The sequence below is a fragment of the Sceloporus undulatus genome, chromosome 1 (genome assembly GCF_019175285.1).
Source record: "Sceloporus undulatus isolate JIND9_A2432 ecotype Alabama chromosome 1, SceUnd_v1.1, whole genome shotgun sequence".
Lineage (NCBI taxonomy): Eukaryota > Metazoa > Chordata > Lepidosauria > Squamata > Phrynosomatidae > Sceloporus > Sceloporus undulatus.
In genome coordinates this window covers 61,521,313-61,541,858 of record NC_056522.1, presented here as the reverse complement: position 1 = coordinate 61,541,858, position 20,546 = coordinate 61,521,313, and the positions used below count along the sequence as shown (strand labels likewise).

General features: G+C 41.1%; 1 protein-coding gene across 1 annotated transcript in view; it reads left to right on the top strand.

Moving 5' to 3' along the window:
* Positions 1-8: 8 nt before the first annotated feature.
* CEBPZ (CCAAT enhancer binding protein zeta) overlaps positions 9-20,546 on the top strand; it is a 27,894-nt gene continuing 7,356 nt past the window's right edge. Inside the window, exons 1-13 of the mRNA XM_042473687.1 lie at positions 9-59; positions 333-512; positions 3,416-4,956; positions 5,738-5,969; positions 6,837-7,002; positions 7,810-7,898; positions 9,990-10,043; positions 11,195-11,297; positions 11,401-11,469; positions 12,880-12,946; positions 13,776-13,876; positions 14,560-14,620; positions 19,148-19,335. Coding sequence (XP_042329621.1) covers positions 24-59; positions 333-512; positions 3,416-4,956; positions 5,738-5,969; positions 6,837-7,002; positions 7,810-7,898; positions 9,990-10,043; positions 11,195-11,297; positions 11,401-11,469; positions 12,880-12,946; positions 13,776-13,876; positions 14,560-14,620; positions 19,148-19,335 — 2,887 coding nt within the window. The 5' untranslated portion in view covers positions 9-23. The remainder of the gene's footprint in view (positions 60-332; positions 513-3,415; positions 4,957-5,737; positions 5,970-6,836; positions 7,003-7,809; positions 7,899-9,989; positions 10,044-11,194; positions 11,298-11,400; positions 11,470-12,879; positions 12,947-13,775; positions 13,877-14,559; positions 14,621-19,147; positions 19,336-20,546) is intronic.

The window sequence follows — 20,546 nt, the reverse complement described above, 5'->3', positions numbered from 1 at the left end:
TTGTATTACCATTGGAGAAAAGCATGGCCTGCCCCCCCCCTTCCAGTGCCTTTCACAAGGTATCCAAATTTGTTTCATATTTTATCTTCCAAGACCTTTCCGATAGACAGTACCCGCTTCCGCCCTTCCTCATCGCCTCATGCTGGTCCTGGCAGCTGAGTAGAGCACGTCCTCTAATTAAATCCGCCCAAGAGGCCTAATATATTTTTTAAAAATACCATATTAATAAGCCTCGTCTGTATTGCCAATGAAGAAAAGCAGGGTCTGTGGCCAAGTTTATTTAAACAAGTTTATTTGATATTTTTATCTTCCACGACCTTTCCCATAGACAGGTCGTCGCTGCTGACTGCAATACCCGGATGTTGGCTTGGCGCGCATGCGCGGCGCCTCTGCAGAAGATGGAGGCGCAGGAGTGGAGCTCGAGAGAGAAGGATGGCGACGAAGAGGAAGACGCGGCCGAGGATGGGAGCGGGTTCACCTTGGAGGAGGTGCTGCGCCTCGGCGGGACGAAGGTGAGAGAAGGTGGCCATGAAGCAGGGGACAGGGATAGCTCCTTGGGTCCCTCCTGAGCGAAAGCACGTGTGGCGGCTCAGGGACCCTTGTTCCTGCTGCTTGCCTTCAAGTTCAGCCCTGACCCGAATTAGGAGGAGGAGCGATGGGGACACCGAGCATAACGAGGCTACGCGAGAAGGGGGCCAACAGGTCGATGCAGATTGGCTCACAAGGCCAATGCCAATTTAGGCCGCATCAATAGAAATATAGTGTCTAGATCAAGGGAAGTAATAGTGCTACTCTATTCTGCTCTGGTCAGGCCCCACCTGGAATATTGTGTCCAGTTCTGGGCACCACAATTCAAAAAGGACATTGAGAAACTGGAGCGTGTCCAGAGGAGGGCGACTAAAATGGTGAAGGGTCTGGAAACCTTTCCCTATGAGGAATGACTTAGGGAGCTGGGGATGTTTAGCCTGGAGAAAAGGAGATTAAGAGGTGATATGAGAGCCCTGTTTAAATATTTGAAAGGATGTCATGTTGAAGAGGGAGCAAGCTTGTTTTCTGCTGCTCCAGAGAACAGGACCCAGAGCAATGGTTGCAAGCTGCAGGAAAAGAGATTCCACCTGAACATTAGGAAGGACTTCCTGACAGTAAGGGCTGTTCGACAGTGGAATAAACTCCCTCAGGGTGTAGTGGAGTCTCCTTCCTTGGAGGTCTTTAAGCAGAGGCTGGATGGCTATCTGTCGGGGATGCTTTGATTGTGATTTCCTGCATGGCAGAATGGGGTTGGACTGGATGGCCCTTGTGGTCTCTTCCAACTCTACCATTCTGTGAATCATAGAATCGTAGAATAATAGAGTTGGAAGAGACCACAAGGCCATCCAATCCAATCCCCTGCCATGCAGGAACTCTCAATCAAAGCACCCCCACTGACAGATGGCCATCCAGCCTCTGTTTAGACTCCACTACACTCCAAGGGAGTGTGTTCCACTGTCAGACAGCCCTTACTGTCAGGAAGTTCCTCCTCATGTGGAGGTGGAATCTCTTTCCCTGCATCCATTGTTCCAAGCCTTAGATAGGTAGGTGATTGAGGAGCAGTGGTGTCACCCCCCTTTTTTTGTAGGATGTCACCTTGTATGGTCCATCCCTCGCAGTGACACTACTGCCTCCACCTTTCCTATCATTATTGTCCTTTTAAATGAGTTATGCCTTCTCATGATATGCCCAAAGTGCAACAGCCTCAGTTTAGTCATCTTGGCTGTCAAGGAGAGTTCAGGCTTGATGTGCCCAGGGACCCATTTGTTTGTCTTTTTGGCCATCCACGGTATCCTCTTCTTCAGCTTGTTGTGGTCAGCTGTCTTCGAGTCAACCTGACTCATGGAAACCCTGAAATGAGATGTCACCAAGCCCCTCTATCTTCTTCCTCCCTTCTCAGGTCCTGCAGGCTCAGGCCCATGCTCTCCTTGATTGAGTCTATCCAGCTGATAGGTGATCTTCCTCTTTTTCTGCTACCCTCTACCATCCTTTGCATTACTGTCTTTTCTAATGAGTCATACCTTCTCATGAGGCTGAAGTATGGCAGCCTCACTTTAGTCATCTTGGCTTCCAGGCAGATTTCTGGCATGATTTGTTCCAGGACCCATTTGTTTGTCTTTTTGGCTGTTTTTCTTCTTAGCTGCTTTCTTCACTGTTCGGCTCGCACATCCATACATGGTGATGGGGAATATCGTGGCTTGGACAATTCTAACCTTTGTGCTCAATTGTATATCTTTACATTTTAGGATCTTTTCTAGTTCTTTCATAGCAGCCCTTTCCATTCCTAATCTTCTTCTGATTTCTTGCCTTCAGTCCCCATTCTGATCAATGTCTGATCCTAGGTACATGAAGTATTTTACTACTTCCATTTCCTAATTGTCTAGGTAGACCATGTCTGCCTTTGAACTTTCGTCTCTATTTGACCTTCCTTAGTAAATCTTCCAAGGCTGTGATGCTTTCTGCTAGTGGTACAGTGTCATCTGCAGATCTTAAATAGTTGATATTTCTTCCTTCCTATTCACTTCTCCTTCTTCTGAGTCTAAGCCTGCTCTTCATATGATATTTTCTGCATACAAGTTGAATAGATAGGGTGATAAAATGGGAACCATTCTGTTTTTCTTAACTCTGTTGTAACAGTAGCTTTTTGTCCTGAGTACTGATTTCCTATCAGGACTGTCAGATGTAGTGGCACTCCCGTGACCTTAAGAGCCATCCATAGCTTTTCATGATCTATGCAATCAAATGCTATGCTGTAGTCTGTGAAGTACAGTACATGTTGATTTCCCCCCCCTGGAATTCCTTTGTATGTTCCATCAACTATCATATGTTTGCAGTGTGGTCCCTAGTGTCACTTACTTTCCTGAACCCTGCTTGTACCTCTAGGATTTCCCTCTCCATGTATGTTTAGAGTCTGTGCTGCAGAATTTTGAGCACAATTTTGCTTGCATGGGAAATTAATGGTATGGTCCATCCTTTGGAATTCTGGGATTTGAAGTTTGCTGAGACACCTAGAATTCTGTCTAGCAGGGAATGCTCAGTGCTTCCCAAAGCTACAAATCCCAGGGCTCCATAGGGTGGGTCCATAGCATGTAAAGTGATTCTGGTATACCTCAGCAGTTAACAGATGTGTAGATGCATTCCTGTGCATTACTTCTTTAATAGAAAAGTTGGTACCAGAGGCAGAAGTAGCACGGAAAGGATAGAGACAGGTTCCTGAACCACAAAAAGAAGACCAGTTCCACATGTTTGAGCAGACTTTTTTTAAATCAAAACTAGCAATATGCACATGTGAAGTGAAACAACCAGATCATGTGAAAATATGTCATTTTTTAAAAATATAAATGTATTAATGAGAAGCCTTAATACTGTTTTTTTGGATTTTTTGCAGCAAGATTATATCATGCTTGCTGCTTTGGATGAAGCAGAAGAACTTGTGGATGGTGGCAAAAAAGGAGCAATTGATGATCTAAACCAAGGTGAACTGGAGGCGTTTATAAACTCTCTAGGTGTCAGCAAATATTCAGAGAAATTCCTTGTGGTGGAAAAAGAAGAAGAGGAGGGAATTGAAGTACCAGAAGAAGAAGAAACACACAAAAGAGAAAAAGTCAAACAAAAAGAAGTAAACATACCTAAAGTAAAAGAAGAAAATCAAGTGAAAGGAAGTAGAGCAAAAATACTGTCAAGTAATGCCAAAGATAGTAAAAAAAAGTTGGTTTCTGGTAATAAAGAGAAGAGTGTTTTGTTGCCGGGAACAAAGAAAACAAAAGAACAAGAAGCTTTTCAGTTTCATGAACGACAAGCATTGCTGATAAAACCAGGAGGCAAATGGTATGATCTGGAGTATACCAACGAATTTTCTACTGATCCCCAAAATCCATCCCTTGTTTCTAATTACAAAGCCTTGGCCCAGAAACTGTACCAACAGGAAGCAGACCTGTACAAGAACAAAACAAATCTGCAAAAAGGATCTTCATCTGCTTGGATGAAAACTATTGTATCATCAGGTACTCTTGCCGACAGAATGGCTGCCATGACTCTTATTATCCAGGATGCTGCCATTCACTCACTTCAGCTTATAGAGACCCTAGTGAGTCTGATCAAAAAGAAAGGCAGCAGAAGGCAGAGCTTAATAGCCTTGGATACTTTCAAAGAGCTTCTCATAACACATCTTCTGCCAGACAATCGTAAGCTATACAGTTTCTCTCAGCATCCTTTTGACACTCTGGAGCAGCTGTCAAGTGGCAACAGGGATTCAAGGGACAGGCGCCTGATCTTGTGGTACTTTGAGCATCATTTGAAGCACTGGGTGGCTGAATTTGTGGAAGTGTTAGAGTCACTGACTCACGATCCCTTGGTGGCAACAAAAGGTCGAGCACTTACTGTTGCTCATGAACTTCTCTGTAATAAGGTGGAGCAAGAGAAGGCTTTTCTTGTGCAATTGGTGAATAAATTGGGAGATCCTCAAAACAAAGTAGCCACAAAAGCATCTTATCTCCTAGAAACTTTGCTTCATAAACACCCCAACATGAAAGGAGTAGTGTGTAATGAGGTAGAGAGACTTCTCTACAGGTCCAATATAAGCCCCAAAGCGCAGTACTATGCAATTTGCTTTTTGAACCAGATGGTTTTGAGTCATGAAGAGTGTGAATTGGCTAACAAGCTCATAATGCTCTACTTTTCCTTTTTTCGGTCTTGTATCAAGAAAAAAGACGTTGAGTCTAAAATGCTTAGTGCTCTGTTGACAGGGGTGAATAGAGCTTACCCCTATGCCCAGGCTAGCAATGAAAAAATAAAAGAGCAGATGGATACTTTGTTTAAAGTTCTGCACCTTGTGAATTTCAGCACTAGCATTCAGGCCTTGATGTTGCTGTTCCAAGTGATGGACTCAAATCAGACTGTGTCTGACCGGTATTACACAGCCTTATACAGGTAAGCATCTTATATATTGCTACAGTTGGGAGAATGCATTTTCAGGAATGGTAATCACTGACCACATATTTTTGACAGGGTATATGCATATATACCGAATATAAAGTGTTGGCTTGGAAACAGCACTTCTTCAACCTCTCAGTAATATTTTCCCAGTCTTATTTTATTTAGGTAATCCATTTGGTGTCAAGGTATAAAGCAGTGCAAGGGGTAGGCAATGTATGGCCCTTCATGTGTTGTACTGCAGCTCCCATAACCTCTAGCCAGCATAGCAAGTGGTGTAAAATTTGAGGTGTTGAAGTCCAGCAACAACTGAAGGGCTAGACGTGAGAGCGATCTGGCTGCAACAGCTGTCATCCCATTGATCGCCAGGGTTGATTTGGCTGATCTGGCTGGCTAGGCGGGTGTCCCCTTCCTCCCTCACTGCTTCATGTGCGTCCCTCCTGAAGCTGCACGCTCAGTGGAAGAGGACGACCATCCCATATAGAAGGAGTGTACTGTTCTTCGGTCAAGGGTATATGGTATCTGCGCCCCCCTGTCAGAACCTCAAAGTTGTTAATGTAATCATCATAATCTGTAGTCAAATATAAATAATTCTTGGATTTCTATTCATTTAAAACAGCTGTTTGCATCAAACCAAAATGGGTAAAATGAAGCTATTTTCTGTATAATCAAAAGTAGTCAACGTGGTGTGGGAACATAACTCTGAATTTACTTGAGTTGCTTTCAGTTTATTTATAAGCAGATGTTATTCTTGATGGGGATTTTTTTTTTTTTGCAGGAAGCTGCTGGACCCAGGATTGGCATTATGTGCCAAACAGTCAATGTTTCTCAACCTTGTCTACAAGTCTTTGAAAGCTGATGTGGTACTGCGGCGAGTGAAAGCTTTTGTGAAGCGACTGCTTCAAGTTACATGTGGACAAATGGCACCATTCACTTGTGGAGCTTTATATCTTGTGTCTGAACTTCTGAAAGTAAAACCAGGCTTAAGGGTGCAGCTGCAGGATCATGTGGTAAGTTCTTCTTAAAGCATTTCTTTTTCAGGCTGCTGCTGCTTCTTCTTCTTCTTCTTCTTCTTCTTCTTCTTCTTCTTCTTCTTCTTCTATTTGTTTGTAAATCGTCCTTTTCTCAGAATTGGGACTTGGAGCAGCTTCACAATATTAAAGAAACAATACAGTTAAAAACATAGAAAAGAGGTGCATTAAAAAGAAATTACAGTCCTCTCTCTGAATTCGTGGGGGATCCGTTCTGGATGCCGCATGCTCCTGTGTGTGGCATGTGTCACGGGTGTGTGCACCATTAACTTTAATGGAGGTTGCCCCTCCGTGAATAATCAAAACCACAGAGCTCAAGTCTGTGAAAATGGAGTGGCAACTGTAAATTATTACAATGTTAAAACAGATAGCTATGAAAAGAATAAAAAACATTTTAAAAAGATAAAACTGTATAACAATTTCTATTGTTGACCATAGTATATTTAAAAAAGTTGTAATTGTTGGCTGGGGCTTCAAGAGGTCACAAAAGTGGGGTTCATGTATCACATGTGGCTATGATCTCTCCCAGCATATACTGTAGGATTGTAAGTTGAGACAATAACATTTATGAAACACAAATTCTGTTCTACAAATCCTTGTCAGTATCACTCTTTCTACATCTTCTTTCTCAATCTGCTCCTTACTAAATTTTCTGCTTTTGATTTTACCATTCCAATGTATTACTTGGATTTCTGAGACAGGTTTCTAGCTTTTTTTTGAGTGTCACTTTAGAAGAAAACTATGATTTATCCCCCTTGGTTCTGATTTCTCTGATTTCCATAGAGCTTTGAATATGTTTTATACTAGTGTTATGAGTCTTGAATTTAGAATGGGTTGATTTCTTAGGAATCTGATGAGGAGGAGCATTTTCATGACCTTGAAGAAGCAGATGAGAATGAGGGAAACCTTGTAGATGCTGATAAAGAAGTCAGAAGAAAAACAATGGAAGAGGTATTGAACCCTCATGACCCAGTTTCAGAAGCATCGTGGGTACATCATCAGAATCTAGAAGGTAAATACATTTGGCAAATTGTGAATATGTCTGGCAAACACTAAATGAAATGATTTAAGGTCTTACAAGAATGTTGTATTATTTGCAGACTTTTATTTGAAAGACATTGCTTCTTCACCTACCCATTGCTTGGTTTTGTAAAAAAGTTGTTATAGGCTTGCCCATGCTCTGACTGATTAAAATACAAGTTGATGGCCCTCCTTTTTATAAGCAGATGCATCTATTGGATTTATATCAGCACTGGTGGTGAGGCAATATCCTCTAGTGGTCCTGAGGTCTAAAAGCTATATTAGAAAGCAAAGGGCAGGATATGTGTGTCAGTTCCAACAACTTTTCATCACTCCCCACACCCCAACAACTACCTGAGGCAACTTCCCTACTCTGCCTAAGATTAGGGCTGCCTCTTGTCACTTGCTTAACACATGTTGGACATCACCAGGACTGTAGGCATTGTGACTGTTGCTGTGTGTTCTCATCCTTTTTTCCATTCTTGGAGGTGAAAAGAAAAATGTAATTTCTCATCCATTTCCCCAGTTACCATTTGAGTTAGACTGTTGTTACTTACACCTGATGAATGGGAGATCTGGCAGCTTTGGGAAATGAATTCTTCTTCATTAGCTATTCCTATCTAAACTACAGGTTTTTGAGGACCAGGTTTTATGTAACCAGTTCAGAGTCTATAGATCTTGTTGCATATTTTTGTGGTCTTTACTACAGAAGATACATCTGTCATGTTAGACAATTGGTTGTTGTTTTAAGTATGTGCATCTGTTTGTGGCCAAAGCATAAAATACTTTTCCTTTTCAGGTGGCAAAAATAAGAGTGACTATGACCCATTACATCGAAATCCTTTATACAGTGGAGCTGATAAAACTAGTTTTTGGGAATTAAAGAAGGTACTTTTTAAAAAAAAAAAAATTCATGGAGTAGGAAATCACCAGGAAATAATCTGTGGCTTTGTGGTTTTAATGAAGGGACACACAGACCTCTGCAGAAATTCGCCTTAAATAGTTAGTAGGTTTAGCAATCCTTAATTAGATGGTGTAATATCATTGCTTATGATTTAAGGCAGGGATGGGGAAACTGTAGCCCTCCAGGTTCTGACAAACTACCACTCCCATCATGCCTCACCACCAGCCAAGATGAAGGAAGTTTTAGCCAGGCTCATGAGGCTTAGCTCCTCCCCTTGACTGGTGGTGAGGCATGATGGGAGTGGTAGTTCATCAGAGCCTGGAGAGCCATAGGTTCCCCACCTCTGCTTTAAGGGGAGGGCAGTTCCATTCAGAGGCTCTGTGTGTGTGTGTCACAGGAAGTATTGAGAATTCACTCTTTGAAATTGTGAGCTTGCAACTTCTATGCATTACGGTTTTCACTTGAGCGGTGTTTTCTCTAGAGCAAGCAGCAGATAATGTATGGCTCAAACAAACATTGTTTTGTTGAAACATCTAGTACTCTGGGGCTTAAAGCGGACTGTGGTGTTTTCTAAGGGAAAATATCCAAATCTAATGAGTAAAACATGAATTAAAGGCTCCTCCACATGATATGTTCACACATGGAAGTTTTTGAAAAGAACTTTGGAATGGCAGGTTTCATAAGAATGTGTTCAAAAGCTGGGCCAAGAGGTATGATACTTCAGGGCAGCATGTTGTCTTGAGTGTTAGCCACTGATCCTTATCCATAACTTGGTTAGGCCTGTTTTAAAACTATCTAAAATGGTTGCTGTCACAATATTTTAAGGAAGTAAGTTCTATAGTTAATGTGTGACAAAAAATTTGCTTTTGCCAGTTCTGCATCAGCCAGCTGCCACATCAATTGGTTAAGCAATCCTTAATTAGATGGTGTACAGTTGCCCCTCCGTTTTCATGGAGGATCTATTCCGGAGCCTCTTGTGAAAACAAAACCTGCCAATATTCAGACCCCATTGGCTTGAATGGTGGTGCATGCCCCGTTTTGTCCCCCTCCATTTGCTACTCATGTATAAGCAAGGGACGCAGATCCCAAGTCTGTGAAAACGGAAGGGCGACTGTAATTTCATTGCTTATGTTATATGTTTAGGTAGAAGTGAGGGTTGCAGATTTCTTTATGTTTATATGCCTTCAAGTTACTTCTGAAATTATGGCAACCCAATAAATTCCATAGGGTTTTTTAAGCAAAGAATACTCAGAGGTGGTTTGCAATTGCCTTCCTTCCTATAGCACCTGGTATTCCTTAGCAGTCCTCAATCCAAATACTAACCAGGCCTGATTCAGCTTAGCTCCCAAGTTCAGATAGGATCTGGTGCCTTAGTGCAAGGTATATTTGCAGCTTGGCTTGTACAAAATTAAGGTTTTATATTTTCATCATAAGTTTGCCAAATAGTACTATGTTATACACTAAGGTTACATTCACACTGCAGAAATAATGCAGTTTGACACTGCTTTAATTGCCACAACTCAGTGCTGTGCAATACCAGGATTTGTAGTTTTATTGTGGCACCAGAGCTCTCTGACAGAGAAGGCTTAACTATCTCACAAAACCGCAAATCCTAGAATTCAATAGCATAGAATTTGTGGCAGTTAAACTGGTGTCAAACTACTTTATTTCTGTGGTGCGGATGCAGCCCATGCTATTATTGAATTGAAGTGCGTTTGGATTTGATGTAAAAGTAGGTATTGAATATATTTCAATTTTCTCCATTTCTGTTCCAGAAAAAAAAAGGAAAGGAAAAATAGGGAAAACAGGTGCAAATGTCAACATTTCCAGATATTTACAGTGGCAAAACCCCTCTGAAGAAAGTTACGAAGAAAACCCTATGATAGATTTGCCTTAAGGTCACCATAAGTCAAAAACGACTTGGAGGCGCATAACAACAACAATAATATCAAAAGTTATATTATAAAAATATTTTAGACTTCCATCTTTATGGAAAGAATACTGTGTTTAAATAAATATTTACATAAATGGCCATATTCTTAATTTAATTCTATACTTTGATTTTACTTTTCCAGCTTTCAGAACACTTTCATCCATCAGTGGCCCTTTTTGCAAAAACTATCCTAGAGGTTAGTTGATTTTCAATCTGTTTTCCCCCCCTGTTACTTAGCTTGTTGTGTCGTGTATCTCTTCACACATGTGTGTGTACAGCAAAAAAGGAAGTGGGTGCATGACTATTGGTCCTGTTGTTAATTATAGGATTTTCCTAGGGAATCACTCTAGTCTTTCTTTCTCAAATAGACATAGCCATCAAATCTCTCACTAAAGAAGCAGGCAAAGTAAACATGTTTTTGTTTCTTTCCTTTGTATTTCTGTCATGTTCTTCACCTGTTATTTAGCACATCTGAAGTCCAATGATGAGTGCAGGAAGAACCATATGTCCTTTAGGAGACTGAAAAAACTTAGGCGGGTTATAGACCGCCCGTTTGGGGCGGTCTGGACCCGCCTCTTTCCCCGGAGTATTGGGGCTTCAGCGGCTACACCGTCAGCCGCTGAGGCCCTGATCCGCCGCTATTCAGGCTGCAGGGATGCGGCAAAACGCCACTTCCCCGCAGCCTGAAAAGGGGTGTCCTTGGGGCTTCAAGCCCCAAGGACACCCCGCGGCGGTGGGGAGGGGGAGAAAGGGGCCACTTAGCCCCTTTCTCCTTTGCTTCGCTGGGCGCAGCCGTCTGAAGGCTGCGCCCAGCGAAGCAAAGCGGCGCCGCGGACCAGGAAGGAGCTCCGAAACGGAGCTCCTTCCTGGTCTGCGGAAAGGGTGCCCTAGGCGCCCTGCCGCGGATTGAGGACGTCACGTCCCCGCCACCCCGTCTAGAGGCGGCGCGGCCGTGACATCCTCACGGCGGCGGCCATGTGGAAGGGCCGCCGCCATTTAGTGCGTGACGGGCACGCACTAGGGTTAGGGCGGTGCGGAAGCACCGCCCTTTTATAACCCTAGTGCGTGCTCGTCACGCACTAAAATGCCGGTATGTAACCAGCCTTAGTCTGGTTGAGTTTACATAGTGGAAACCTGGTCTAGAAAGAGATTGTGTGTGTGTGAGAGAGAGAGGGGCGGGGGGAGGAATAGAGGGAGAGAGAGAGAATTCACTTTTTGTTCATCTGAGATTTTCAAAATCACCTTATTCCTCCTGGTAGTTAAATTTAAACTAATGCAGGCTTTCTATATTGCCATCCATGTATTTCTTGATACAGATTGTCACTATGAATGTTCTCTTTATTTCAGGGTAATTATATTGAATACTCAGGTGATCCTCTACAGGATTTCACACTAATGAGATTTTTGGATCGTTTTGTTTACAGAAACCCAAAGGTTCATAAAGGCAAAGGTATGAAGCCTATCAGCATTTTGTTTAGGTATCTTAACAGGTTGGCAACACTAACGCTAATGACAGGTGTAGTTTTGTGTGACCTCTTGACTTCCTTTTTCAGAAAACACAAGCAGTGTGGTAATGCAACCAAAGAAAAAACAATCCATGAATAATGTGCGAAATCTAGCAGGTAAGTAATGCATAGGTAAGCTGTGGAATTGAACAAAAATCAGCTAACATTTCTTGCCCCTTCCTTCATTTATGGATACCTCCACTGAATTAAAGAGTTTATCTGTTAATGGAAGCACAACACTGGATTCAAACAAAATGTTTTTGGCATTGGGATGTAAAGAATAAAAAATATGGTATAGTAAAGAATGTAAGGTAGCTGATGCTTGTTACAGATCTTGATCACTGCCAGGAACATGATTTCTGTTGCAGTAGTCACCTTCATAAGTGGAAAAGTCTACTTATGTACATAAACTGTTAGTTTATAGGGAAAGACTAGTGGTATGTAACTACTATGTTTAAACTTTCTCCCTGCTTAAAATGTACTGTCCTCTGTTGCTTCAGTGGTTAAGTGAGAGTTACAAGTTGCCTTTTTTGTAAGGCTCCTTCTGGGAAGCCATCTTCAATCATACAGAGACAGATGGTTCAGAATTGTTGCACTTTGGCAGTTGATGCCAATCTCTAAAAATTTTCACATAGGATGGGTAAATTAGCTCTCTGAGAAGGAGACACAGCTTCTAAAAGGAGGGAGGGAGGGAAGGAAGGAGGGAGGGAGGGAGGAATATAACATGATATGGGATTAATTTGCTTGACTGTCAAAACTGGGATCTTGGTGAATAGGTAAGAGTAAACTCTTGAGCACAGGTATCCTTAGTCATTATGTTAACCCAATAGCACTCTGATCTAGTAAATTACAGTTGTGTTCTTGTGGGCCTTCTTGCCTTTCTTTTTGTAGTTCATGTTCTCAAGATATCACATAACCCTATTCTGCCTAACTGATCTAAGCAAGAAAACTGATTTAAGCATAACTAAAAATTATATAATGGATTTGCTTGTTCTGATCCTACTTAGAATCATAGAATCATAGAATCGTAGAGTTGGAAGAGGAAGAAACCACTAGGGCCATCCAGTCCAACCCCCTGCCATGCTTATTGGTAGGCAGTTTGCTACATAAACTTTCTAATTGGAAACTATTGTTAGAACTATAAAAACCTCTTTAGCTATTTGCAAAAAGTCTGCCCCCCCCCCCCCAGTTAGGATTCTTCCCTTTGCTTTGTTGGGAAAAATGTAAAGGTTCCATATAAACATCTCTGTATTTTCCCCAAAGAGGCAAATTGTTGCTTCTATTGTGATATTTGTTAAATGAATTCCGGGACTATGGTTCTAGTTTATTCCCTTACCCCAGAGGAAATTGCTTTTATAAAAAGAAAATGCAGAATCCATGATCTACGCTATCAAGGCCATCTCTGGTTGTGCCTTCAGTCACTGTTTACCTTTAAATTAAATCCATCTGGTTTTTTTTGTTGGTGAAATCCACTTAATGATGCACATAGCAAAACTACTTGATAAAACATTATATCTTTGTTTCTAGTTAATAGTAAGGAGTTTCTTGCACAAGATGAAAGCAAAATTCCAGTGGATGAAGTTTTCTTCCACAGGTAACAAAATCTCTGATACTTCTGTCCATCGTTTTCAGTTTTGCTTCCTAGAAATAGAAAGTAGAGGTTTCTTTCTTGAGGATACTTGCTGCTGTTTCTGGTTTTCATTTTTGTAAATGCTCTTGCAAACCATTTATCTCCCTTGGTGTTTTTTGTGGCTGAGTATCTACAAACAGTGAATTGTACCCAAGTATTTCTGACTCTGAAATTGGACGATTTCTCTTTGGCCTTGTGGCAAAGACTTGCTAGAGACTTTTGTCAGTGAAAGAGCTTGAAGAGGAATTTGCCCTACTTAGATATTGTACAGAATACAAGGGTCAGATAATGTGTTAAGCAAAGGAGTAAATGTAGGAAGATGACTACAATAGGTTGAACCAAACTGAATCGGATTTATAATATCACTTGTGATGTAATGTTAGCATGTCAGGGTTTAGAGCAATATTTTACTCTGTTGGGAAGCAGTTTTTTGTTTCACTTAAAAACACCATCAAACAATAAGACACTGTCTTCACTGTTGAACGGAATGCCTCACAATTGACCTGAACGAAAGACTTTTTGTGTTAGTTTTATTTTATTTATTTAAATGCTTTGGCTGAGCTGTATAGAAATTTTTGATTTCACAAGTAACACGATTTCTGTGGAACTGCAATAACACAAATAATAATTATAAAAATAGTTGAATAGTCATTTCAAAACAAAATGGTTATTATGCTATTCACACTCCAAACTTTACAAAGCCTTACTAAATCACAAAACACACAAAGAAAAGACTTTTCTATTTACTTTTACGTGCATATAGACAGTTCTTTCTTTTTCTTTTAATGTTCAGATTTTATAAGAAGATAGATAAAGAGAAGGAGAAAAGGAAGTCCATGAGAGATGATGAAAGTGTTGAAGATGTGGATGATGATGAGTTTGAAAGAGTATTAGGTAAGGCTCTCACTGCTTGTTCTCTTCATCCAGGATGCATATAGAGTACTTTGGCTTTACTTGAAGATAGGATAATTCTTTGTGAGTCCATACAGTCATGTAGATGAATGTGGAGTCCCAATTCAAAGATGGCCAGAGATGGAGGGCGTGGCAGAGTTGGCTTAGCTGCTGATTGTCATCCGGTCATGTAGGGATATTTGCTATTCAAGGAGACTGGACAACTGGTTAAACTGAGTATCTGAATTAGGAATGAAACTAGAAGGGATGTGATGTTACTTTTATTTTGTTTTCTGATGATTTTCAGTTGATTGGGGGCCTTGGTGGAGTCATGGGGGAGTTACTGAGAACAAAACTGTTTTATGGTGATTTGGAACAAAATTGAAAACATATATATATATATATAGAGAGAGGGAGGGATATGGAGACTTGTAGGGTGTCCTGGAGGGCTGCCTGGACTGGAAGGAGGTGCTGGGACTTCATGCAACCTGGGGGAATACACTTGACCCATCTGTGATATCGAGTAAATATTGTTGCCAATTGGTTTTCAGATGCTGGTTGCATTTTGCAAGCATATAGGGTAGCTGTTGCAAATTACAATAAATTGTACTGATTTATTTTAAAAACTAAATCAAAGCTATGTTGATATTGCGAAAACAAACCTCTGCATCTGACTTTTTTTTCAGACTCATTTGAACAAGATGGTTGTTTTGATTCAGATGTGAAGGATGACCTTAATTTTGCTGGGTAAGTTTTTTAATGGAAAAAATAACATCTCATTTCTAGAGGTTCTAGACAAAATAAATGTTTGTATTGTGCTAACAATCTGAACTGAGTGTGTAATATATAGTGCATTATATCTCAGCCCTCTTCCAAAACCTTTCACTCTTTTTATAAAAACAGTTTGGTTTAGGTGTCTTTAAATGGAAGTCAGAATGTCTTCTCCTTCCTAAAATATGGCTACATGATTTGTGTGATTACCCTCAATTTCATTACTATGAAGTTACTGTAGTTTCTTCATAAAATATGTAGATACTGACTTAGGTGTTTATCACACAGAGCTTTTTGCAGCTTTTTGCAGGTCAGATCCAGGGTGACTGCGGTTCCAATGATGCGAATTCACGTTATAACGTGAATGTTATCAGACACGATTCCTTTCTATGGGAGCTCTTCAGTGGTGTTTCCACAGTGAATCCAAAGTGACTTCTCATTTTGATGAATTCAGAAAAAAGTGAATTCACAGAATTTGCTTTCAAGCTTACTTCGATTTCATTCTGAATTGGTCTGGTGTGGAATGCAACTTTGCTTCTGCTCTGGTACACCACCGCAACCCCCCCCCCCGGGTTGCAAATTTCCCATGATGCAGCATTGCAATTTCCCCCCATTTCCTTTCAATGGTCCTTTCACTTTCAGGGCAACTTTCAGGGCACCTCGTTTTTTTATGTGTGTATGTGCGTGAATGTGAATATACAGATATGTATGTATATCTATTATGTGTGTGTGTGTTGAAATTGCTGAAATGGAAGGGAAAATAAAAAAGGGAGATGAAGAAGACACAGAAATATTCACGAGGCAAATATTAACGCAATCACGCAATTATGCGAAACAGGGAACAAGAACTTGCACCCCTTTTCACCCTGGAAATGTACAAGGTCACGATGCGTTCAGACCCCCACTGAGCATGCTCAAGGGTGCCGATTCGAATAGTTGAATCCCACCAGTGTAATACAATTTGCACTCACTCCGCTTTGCTTTAATCCGCATCACGTGACTTGCCTTGGATTCAATTCCCCCTTGATTTGGAAGGGCAACTGAAGGGCAACCAGGTGTGATAAAACATTCACGTTATAATGTGAATTTGCATAGCTGAACCAGGAGTCACCCTGGATCTGAGCTGCAAAAACGTCCATGTGATAAACACCTTAGACTTTTGATATTCTCAGTTAACATTCAGTGTACTGTCAGAGGTTGTGAGAATCCTTGGCAATTGCTGGAAACTGAGGGCTTAGAGTAGGAATAGGCAAGTGTTGGCACTTACAGAGCTGCACTGGCCCCATGGGAGACCTCAAAGGGCCACACTCCCAGTCTACTGTCCCTCCCATTTCAATTGGCATCTGTATTTTCACTGTTGTAAGCTAGATTTATGACCTCATAAATTCTGTTATTCACATTTACAATCATGGTGCTATTGACAAGATCTCAGATATCCTTTAAAACGCATGTTGAAAGCCAGACAGCCACACCAGCTAAAAATGTTCTGTGGTGCTGGTCAGCTACCCACAGTTCTGGATGCATCATCCTTCATTATCCTGCTTTCCACCGGTTCTGAATTCCTTCAGCTAGTGCAGCTGCCTGGCTTTAAAGGTGGGTTTTATCAGATCAGATTAGGAAAACAATCATAGATAGCTACATAACTGTAGCTACATCTGCCATGCAGGATCTCAGCGTTCATTTTTTTATTTGCCCACAAATGCCCTCTGAAGGCATAGTTTTGCCATGTTTTTGATCTGCATGCTTTATTACACCAACAGAAGTTGACTTCTGTGTGATTTCCTGTTACAGAAAAGGGCGTACATGGGCCTAAAACTGCATTAATGGAATGAAAAAACATGATCTAGTTTCCATCCACATCTGCTTGAGAGTATTTGGGGGCATTCCTCCCTCCTCAAATAATTTATTTTCTTTTATTAAAACTTCCTGGGTGCTAAAAAAAACAGCCCTGAGGGCACACTTTCCCCACCCCTGATTTGGAGCACATCCCCCCCCCCCTTTTTTGAGTCATTATTGAAAGAAGTCTATAATCTGACTTTGGATCCAGCAAGGGTACTGTACTAAGTCCTTCTTGTCAGCAGTTGTTAAAGTTTTCTTTTGCAGAGGGAACAGTAAGTAATAACTCTAGGTTTTGTAAATGCCAGGCTTTTGCATAACAGATAGACCCATAACAGATAGCCATTTCCTGCCCTGATATTTGTTGTGGGCAAATGCACTGCATTATGACTTCGGAGACCAATTCCCTGCTCCGCCATGGAAAGCTACTAGGTGACCTTGGGCAAGTCACACACTCTCAGCCCCAGAAGATGCAGTGGTAGGTTTGCTTTAGGGTTGCCGTAAATCAAAAACGACTTGAAGGCACACAACAACAGTACTTAGTCATGCTCCTCATTTGCTTGTCCCCAGTGCTGCAGACAGGAGCACTGCCATTCAAACTGTATAACCTGGGTTCTGCGGGAGAGTTGATGACCCTGATGTTGTGTGAAACTAACTCTTTTTGGAGTTGTTCTATACCCATCAATAATGTGGATTAAGGGTTCCTATTTCATTCAAGCTTGCACTGGAAGTGGGTGAATATCCCCCTGCTGTTAATACTGAGTTGAGCAATAGAGAGTGATCCAGTGACACAACAAGGTAAAATACTGAGTGTCAAGTGATTTTGAGTGCTCTTTTTATTTATACCTACTGAGGCTTGAAATGTTGTAATCTTAAAATGAAGGAAGCTCATTGGAATAAAGCTTGAAAAGATCTGACTGAGAAATAAATTTTCCTGCAGGTGAACTCTGCTAATCACTTTGGATTCATTGGCTTCCCCTATATGTTAGATCCCTCTTAGCTGAATGTTTGGCAGCACAATGCCTCCCTCTTATTCCAGTAAGCAAAGAATGGCAGATACACTGAGCCTAGGCACTCCCTATGTGGTGTTCCCACTGGCTCAGGTTTCATGCACTCTGAAATGCTAGTATTTTGAAAAGGCAGGCATTTTGGGTGGAATACTGATCTGTATGAGATTATTCTGTGATTACATAAAGGTATTTTTGCAAATTAACTGTAATGATTTCATTAATGTTTATTCAGCATTCTGTAAATAAACCCAGAAGAAGAAGATAATTACAATTGGTTTGATACTTCTAATCACCAAAAACAAAAATGTGCATTTGACAAGAGGTGAAAAATTAATGGGAGAATTGATCCAGCTAGGAGGGAAATGGAGAAATACAAACGACAGGGTTAAAATGAGTCACTGACCATCCCAAACAACTTGGGTATCTGCTATCACAGTCAACACTGACTGTAGCTTTTAGATACTGTGAAAGTCCTGGAGGGGGTGGGGGTGGAGAGTATGAACTAGTGTGATTCAATGGGCAACACTGGATAGCAGTAGCAAGTGCATTTCTATACTGCTTCTCAGTGAACTCAGCACTCTCTAAGCAGTTTACAGTCTGTAAGCTAATTGCCCCCACCAAGCTGAGTACTCATTTTACTGACCTATGAAAGGAAGAAAGGCTGAGTCAGCCTTGGAGCCCCTAGGATTGAACCCACAACCTTGTGGCTGCAGTACTGGCATTTAACCACTGCACCATCAGGGCTCCATTAAAACGTAATCGGGCTCCTGATCAGTTGACAGACCCCTCAAGCCTGGAGAGAATCAATGGTGATATATATCGATGTGGAAGCAGATTCAACACCCAGCTCACTCTCTCTGGATTAAGACTGTGGCGATTCAAATCACTTTTCAATTCAAAGGGTTGTGTGAGTGTTATCTGACCTTTAGGCAGTCGCATTCACTCTGCCTAAATTCGACTTTATAGGGTTGTTGTGATATAAAATGCAGAGGGAACCATTCAAGATGCTTTGGATTACCTATAATTGTAACAAATAACCTGTCTTAAATGGTATCACAGTTTGGGTAGGCTTGAATTCAAGTATGAGAAGTATCTTGGGTATGATTCTTTCCTGTCAGAGGCACAGTATCCATGGGCAGAGAGATGTGTAGTTTTGAAGAGATCCTGGCCTTTCTTCTCCCTTTGACATGGTGCAACAGGAAAACTGTCGACTTGGGGAAAGGCTTGTTGGGAATATGGGCAACATGCAGGCAACCTCATCCTTGGAATGCCTTCGTTTGCTGCCTGTATGTATGTTGTGGGTGGTGGGCATAGAGATCAAACAGCACTGTGGACCCCCTCCCCTGTAATGTGCACAATACTTTTAATTTTCTTTGAGTACTACCAGCTTCTTAGAGAGGATAGTATTTAAAAAAAATCAAACACCAGGCTTTTTATTTGGTGTTAAGTATCTTTTGAAGGTTTAGGTAAATTAAGATTAGGTGACCCTTGTGGTCTTTTCCAATGCTATGATTCTAAGTTCTATTGTGCTTCCTTTTTTTTTCATTTAGTAATGTACTATGAAAAAAAAATGTACAGGTGAACTTCTATTTAAAAGTTTGATGTTGTGTTTGTGTTTGTGGTTTTTTTTTTTTTTTTTTTTTTTTTACAATTCCAGAAATATAAAAAGCAAGGGAAAAAAGAAAAACCAAGATGAAGAGGAAGATTGGGAAGATTCTGATGAGGATGATTTTGATGACCTTGATGATGAGGAAGTTTCTCTAGGAAGCATGGATGAAGAGTTTGGAGAAGACATTGATGAAGAGGGAGGAACTTTCATGGATGTGTCAGATGATGACATGTCAGGTAAAAAAAATAGGTTCCCCCCCCTCACTTTGTTATAACTTTTGTTTTAAGATAAATGAGAAGCTAGTGATTTTTAGACTAATGCATGTGCTCTAGTGCTCCAACAAATGAAATTGTATAATTTGTCAGGCGTCTAAGTCTTCAGACAAGAGCAGGTGCTACAACAGACAGATTTAAAGGACATTGGCACCAAGCTGATAGTGGGTCAGCAAAAACTAAAAGTGCATTATGCTTCTTTTGCATTCTGGTTACCAACCGGCGTGTCCTCAGATGTTACTGGACTACAGCTTCTTGAATCCATCACCATTGGTTGTGTTGGCCAGAACCTCTGGAAATCCAGTTTCAACAACCTCAGGATAGGGAACCTTTTGGCTGTGAGGGTTGCAAAAATGTATGTGTGCTTATATGAATACATGCACAGACACTGATCTGGTTCTTGGCAAAAATGACATCGGGGGCTGAATCTATGAAAGCATTTTGATACCTTATACTGTATATAGTAGATATGGGGAAATGGATTGGTCTGAAGAGTCAGATTGGTTTCCATCCTCCCCCCCCCCCCCCCCCCCACAATAACTGGATGACATACTGGATTATATCAGGTGAAGCGGGTGTCTGAGCCAAGGTGCACCCCATCTCAAACATCATGCTTCTCCTTTTGTGCAGAATGGGGTGTGACTTTTGCGCTTCTCTCTGCATTGTACTCCTACTAGCTCTAATCTGAGACAGTAGTAGTGTTTTGCTCTATATAGGCCCCACTGGGTATATGAGCCATTTCAATAGCATTCCCAGTGAGAATGCAAACAGTGTGGGGAATCTTACTGTTGTTTATGATTTCAGGAAAGAGGTAGCAGTGATGTTTCTATGCTTGCTGCTTTCCTTCTTACACTAGAGGGTGAGTTGTATGTATATATGGAGTTTTGAGAAATAATCTACCATCTGGTAATAAAATTCTTCCCCTTCTACTTCTCCCTTCCAACTACTACTGCTGTACTACTACAAACTCCAAAATTCACAAAAGAGTGATACCAGCCAAAATGAGCAAAACATATAATGCAAGATTTCAAAGCTCTTCATCAAGCAAAATATGTTAAATCATATAGAAGGAAGAAAATGTTATGGTGTTAGAGTCATAGGCCTACATTTTGTATAGATGTTGTTTCTGCTGTAGTTCAATTGATTTGGAGGGATTTCAGTGCAGGCAGAGGCTA